This window comes from Carlito syrichta, unplaced genomic scaffold (genome assembly GCF_000164805.1).
Source record: "Carlito syrichta isolate Samal-C Ts95f unplaced genomic scaffold, Tarsius_syrichta-2.0.1 Scaffold301560, whole genome shotgun sequence".
NCBI lineage: Eukaryota > Metazoa > Chordata > Mammalia > Primates > Tarsiidae > Carlito > Carlito syrichta.
In genome coordinates this window covers 1-6,270 of record NW_007245656.1, presented here as the reverse complement: position 1 = coordinate 6,270, position 6,270 = coordinate 1, and the positions used below count along the sequence as shown (strand labels likewise).

The 6,270-nt window shown below is 46.0% G+C and overlaps 1 protein-coding gene across 1 annotated transcript in view; it reads left to right on the top strand.

Moving 5' to 3' along the window:
• Positions 1 to 5,937, top strand: part of LOC103257134 (AF4/FMR2 family member 1-like) — a 104,689-nt gene extending 98,752 nt beyond the window's left edge. The window contains 1 exon segment of the mRNA XM_021710810.1: positions 5,827 to 5,937. Within this exon segment, the coding sequence (XP_021566485.1) occupies positions 5,827 to 5,937 (111 nt within the window).
• Positions 5,938 to 6,270: the final 333 nt, after the last annotated feature.

The window sequence follows — 6,270 nt, the reverse complement described above, 5'->3', positions numbered from 1 at the left end:
CTCAGGCAATCTACTCACCTCAGCCTCCCAAAGGCACGGGATTACAGGCTGAGCCACCGAGCCCGGCCCAACTGCATTTCTGCAATCTGATTACAGTTGAGATTTTATATATTTTTATTTTAGTCAGAATTTCCCTCTGTCACCCAGGCTGAAGTGCAGTGGCATGCTCACAGCCACCACACCCTCGATCTGCTGGGCTCAGGCGATCCTTCTGCTTCAGCCTTCCAAGTAGCTGGGACCACAGGCATGTGCCACCATGCCCACCTAATTCTTTGATTTATTGTAGAGACAAAGTCTCACCAAGTTGCCCAGGCTGGTCTTGAACTCCTGAGCTTAGGCAATTCTTCTGCCTTGGCCTCCCAAACTGCTGGGATTATAGACGCGAGCCACCGCACCTGACCAGTTTAGACTCTCTTAAGTCCTTCTAATGCTGTGTGCATTCTCTCACTAAAGGAGAAAATAAAAGTAGATTCATTTTCCTTTTTGGTGATACCTACCTCAGTGAACATAACATGTCTTTTCAGTAAGTCCCCATCCTGCTCTTGGTATGAACTTGGACTTATCCTGTGTCTTTTTCTTAGTGAACCTCCTTCAGAGACAGATCACAGGAAAGTACCTGAAATTCTCAAATGGCCGCCTCTCTAGGCTTCTGTGTCCCCAGCTCATGGGCTTCCCTTTGGGAGATGCTACTCGAGTTTTAGAATGTGGGCGCTGAAGGAACTTTAGTGGCTGCTTGGCCAGCTGCTGCCTCCTGTAGAAGAGATGAGGAGGGCACTGGCATGGTCTGGCTGCTGCGTGTGCAGGTCTACAGCTCAGGCATGCTGCCTCTTCTCCACCTGGTGTTCTCTCCTCTTCCTTATGTGTGCATCTGTGTTTATGTGCAAGTTCCTGTGTACAAGTGTCAGGAGCATTCGTGAGAGGAGCAGAATCTGGGAGCTGACTCTGGTGGTGGCTGTGTCATCCCTGGCTCATCCCCACCATGGCCCCCAGCACTGCATCCTGATGCCCACACACCTCCCTCCTCCATCTGGACTACTTTTCCAGGTGCCCCCACCACCCTCCACAGCCAAACTCCTGGTAGACTTGATCTTTCCAACTGTTAGACACTCTATGGCGCAAATTAACCGGACGCAGTAGCGCATTTAATCCTAGCACTTTGTGAGGCTGAGGCAGGAGGATTGCCTGAGCCCAGGAATTCAAGACTGTCACCCACGCAGCATAGTGAGGCCTGGGCAATATAGTGAAGCCTTGTCTCTACAAAATATCAAAAATTAGCCAGGTGTGGTAGTTGCACACTTGTAGTCCCAGCTGCTTAGGAGGCTGAGGTAGAAGGATTGCCCGAGTCCAGAAGTCAAGGCTGCAGTGAGCTGTGGTTGTGCCACTGTACTCCAGCCTGGGTGACAGGGTGAGACCCTGACTCAAAACAAAAACAAAAAACAGCTCTGTGGCCAGATGAGTGTTCGTTCTGGATAAACCACCTCCATTGTCCCTTGCTGCCTCCAGTGACTGCATGGGGGACCAGCTTCTGGACCTGGGTTGCTCTTACATGGCCCAGCAGGCCCGGCTCTTCCTTTCTCAGCCTTCATTCCTGCCCTTTTGCTCTGGGTAGAGAGAAGCATTTGGCAGATGATTGGGGCTGCCTCACCTAGCAGTTTAAGAAAAGCAAACAAGTCGGGTCCAGGGGCCAGCCAGCAGCCTCGGCCTCCCTAGGTGGTAGGCGCTGGTACCGCCCTCCAGGCAGACGCTCATCCAGGTGGAAAGAGAGGCCTTCAGCCCTGAAACGGGTGTGTCCTGGGGATAGACCACAAGGTGGGCGGGGGGGCTTCTTTGACCTCCTGTTTTCCCAGCAGATTTTGTTCTTGAAATTCAGACCTATGTCACCTGTTACTCAGTAATGCTTGTCTCTCACTCCAATGACCCTTTCTAAATCCATCCACTTAAAGTTGCAATGCAGTCCCACCTCCAGGGATTTCAGCTGTGTCCCCAAGCTGTTAGGCTTAATTTCTATGCCAGCTGACATATGTAGTGCCTACTCTGGGGAAGCTTCTATGACTGCTCTGGATAGAAGGTGACAAAGTTCCATATGCATCATATACAGCAAAAACCGCTTGAGCTCAGCGGTTAAGTTCAACCATCAGAAGGATTTTTGCTTTATTTGGCTTAATAACTTCCTTTCTACCAGCTTATCAAATATTATCTGTTTCTGAATTGCTAAATATTCATATAAAGCACATTATTCCAGTAAGTGCCAACAGGGTTGTTAAACGCTAGTGTTACAGTGTGTTTCAGGTGATTTCTCCTCTGTTAGCTGTTCCCTCAAGGCACTGATTGGCACAGCCAGCGTTGGGGTGGGTGTGTAAGGCTCATCTTGCTGTGAATCGTCTTTTCATGTGTGGTTTACGAGGTTTGTAGTCACAACTAGCCTGTCCTAAGTAAAATGAAATTATACAAACAAAAATCTCTTCTTCCACTTCTGAACTTTGGTGTTTTCTGTAAGAAGCCCTGTGGGTGATTTTTTTCTTGCTCTTGCCATGGGAACTCTGTGTCATTAGCTGCCTGGAAATACTTTCCATTTAAAAAACCATACTTTACTACCTCCCTCCTGTACAAGTTAATATCTGTCTGGATGTTGAAGAAACTTTGACTTTTCCCAAAGATAAATTTCTTGTCTTCTTGCAATGCATCCTGGGCCAGGTATGCAACCTTTAATCTAAAACTCAAGAGAATTCACTAGATCTCTTGGTGACTGGGTTCCCTAGGCACAAATAGGTGCCTCATTGACAAAGGGGTTACCAGTGCCAGTAGTTGGGTGCTGTTTTAACTTTGTTGTTTCCAGTGGATTCTTTTTCTCCCCACTGCCATCGACTGTATCTCTCAAAAGTCAGCACTATGCCTTGTTGAACAGAGGTTTGTCTGCTGTGCACAACCCTGTCACGATGCCCCAGCAAGCTTCTCCTGGTGTGAAATGGCTCCTTTCCCTTCTAAATTATGCTCCAAGCCAGATGTGGTGATTCACGCCTGCAATTCCAGCACTTTAGGAGGCCAAGGCGGGAGGATCGCTTGAGCCCAGGAGTTCAAGACCAGCCTGGGCACATAGTCGCTACAAAAAAAAAAAAAATTAAAAATTAGCTGGGCATGATGGTGCACACCTATAGTCCCAGCTACTTGGGAGGCTGAGGCGGAAGAATCGCCTGAGCCCAGGTGGTGAAGCCATGATCGTGTGGTGAGCCATGATGGTGCCACTGCACTTCAGCCTGGGTGACAGAGTGAGGCTCTGACTGGAATGAATGAATGATTGTGCTCCAGCACTCTACTGCTGGCTGTGCTCACAGGAGGAACAGCTGGGTGGTGGTTCCTGTTGCATTGGGTTTGTGGGTTTAGGGCATATGTGCCCACTTCGTGTATTATCTCCTTACTGGGTCACTCAAGATACATTGTATCCAGCTTTTGTGAAGAATGATGACACTTCTGAGTAACTTGTTTTTAGCTTATCTAACTGGTGTATTTGTAATTCTTTCTTGGTTTTGGCTAAATAGAAGTTCAGAACTGGTTGGCTGATCACCTCAAGCAGAGTGTAGAACCCTGCTGTCTTGTAGAAGCAGAATGTGAGCCACATGTGTAATTTTAAATTTTCTAGACCACATTAAAAACTAAGGAGGGGAAAAAATGCAAAACTTGCTAGTGAAAATAATTTTAATAATTTTATCTACCATATCTAAAATATGATCACTTTAAAATCGAATTAAGCCCCAAAATGTGTTCCATCTATTAAGTATCACTAAAAATCAATATAAAAATTATTATATTCCTGTTTTTTGCATGCATTAAAGCTGCTTCTTCTTCTTCTTCTTCTTCTTCTTCTTCTTTTTCTTCTTCTTCTTCTTCTTCTTCTTCTTCTTCTTCTTTTGAGTTGGGGGTTCACTCTCACCCAGGTTGGAATGCAGGAGCATGATCATACTCACAGCAGCCCTGACCTCCTGGGTTCAGGTGATCCTTCTGCCTCAGCCTTCCAAGTAGCTGGGACTACAGGTGGGCACCACCATATCCAGCTAATTTTTTTGTAGAGATGAGGTCTTATTGTATTGTCCAGGCTGGTCTCAAATTCCTGGGTTCAAGCAGTCCTCCTACCTCAGCCTCCCAAAGTTCTGGTATTAGGGGAGCGAGCTGCACTAAATCTTCAAAGTTATTTTTACTTCAGACTAGCCCTGTTATAGTTCAGGTGTGGCTAGATGTATCTATGCCTGTGGCTGTCAGATGGGTGTGTGCGGGGCAGTGAGACCCCCATAGCTGGAGGACTGCAGGCTCATTTGCTCTCATCCTTTTCCTCCTCCTGCATTTTCCTTTCTTAATGTTTTCACTTCTGTACCACAAGTTTAAAAACAAGTATCTTTGTGAGCGACCCTGAATGAAGCTGTTTTGAAATAAGACAGTGCATAAATGAATATGACTGTTTTTCCAAGGAGTCTGCGCAGCGTGGGATGGAGGCATACACGCAGACACATGGCTTGCAAGGTGTCAGGTGTTTTCTGCTTCCCGTTCTTTTGTGCGGGGCCAGGTTACTTGTTGGTGTCTGGGCAGACCTCCATATCTGAATTTATTCATTTTTCTTGGACAATTTCAGGGGAAGAGGAAGACATAGTGGTGAAAACTGGAGCTTCCCACAACCCATTAATTTGGAGATTTTTTTTTTTTAATGACTTAAGACAGGACTTCAGGTTTGTGAGGGACTGTCCTAAATTGACTGGTGGTGTCCCAGATTTCTATCTTGGCGACCTGACACCCTCTGGAGTTTTGATCTAGATGCACATGAGAATTCATGGAAGGATCCCAGCCCTCACTTACCTGGCACTTGACAGACAGTGTGTGGGAAGGAGGCCAGGACATCTGTAGGTTAGACTTCTTGTAAGGTTGGCGTCTGTGTTGGCAGCCAGGCGCAAGAACAGGGAAGATTTTGCCGTGAAGAATTCTTCTTTTTCAGCATATTTAGTTAGCACTTGAGTTGGTTAAATGGCTGCTTTTGAGGTGCTCAAATTCTGTAGTGATGATTTCCCTTCTCTCCTCCCTCTAAAATCATATTTGCAGCCCTTACGGTTTTTGTTTTTGTTTTTTTAACTAAAGATGTTATCTCCCTCCATATATGTAGAGGGAGATAAAGACAATACTGAAAAAAATAAGAAAGGAGGGAGACTCAGTGCAGGGTGATGATGTCAGCCAGAATCCCAGAGCAACAGCTTCAGTTGGTGCTGGATATCTGTAGTCCTGTGAGACAGAGGGTTTTATAGCCTGTTTCTTTTTCAGCAATAGGCTGTTTTCATTAGAAGCCAAGTAAACTTTAAGGAGTTTGCTCTGAACTTTATACAGACAACAAATTAGTGGGTTTCGTAGATGATTCTTTTGAAAGAAGTGTGGAGACCTCAAAATTCATCCGCGTCTCACTCGAGGTGAATACACACATTCTATGGATTCTTTTCCATCTGGAGGAACATCTATGACGTGTTGAAGTCTGCTGCCACATGTCAGCTTTCACTTTAGACACCTCCCCTTGCTCGGGTGTGAGGAACAGTCTCCCTCCATGCAAAAATCTGTCTCAGTAGAAGTCACATAAAATTTGTTTCCTGCCCTTCCCCCATTACACACACGTGTGCACACACGTGCATACATGTACCACCCCATAAGTACTAATCACACACACACTGTTGAAGTACTAGTAAGATTGCCATGTGTGCACAGACATCTTCTAAAGCCAGACTATCCTCTATCTTTTCTAATTTGTTGGTACAATTCTGTTTGTAACGATTTGCTTTCCTTGTTGTACCTTAATACTAGGGTGAAGCAGAAAGAGACTGTGATAATAAGAAAATCAGACTGGAGAAAGAAAGCAAGTCACAGTCATCTTCATCTTCATCCTCCCACAAAGAATCTTCTAAAACAAAGTGAGTATAGTACTTAGAAACAGCTTGGTCTCTAAGGCAACCAAGTCTTCTTGTTTTTTTGGCATGGTCCAAAAAAAGGTTTTTTTCTGCAGTAGAGTCACTGAATTAATAAATTTTCCAAGCCGGGCTCGGTGGCTCAGCCTGTAATCCCACGCCTTTGGGAGGCTGAGGTGAGTGGATTGCCTGAGCCTGTGGGTTCGAGACCCGCCTGGGCAGGCGAGACCTCATCTCTACAATAAATAAAAATATTAGCCAGGGGTGGTAGCGCATGCCTGTAGTTCCGGCTACTTGGAAGGCTGAGGCGGAAGGATCGCCGGAGCCCAGCAGGTTGAGGCTA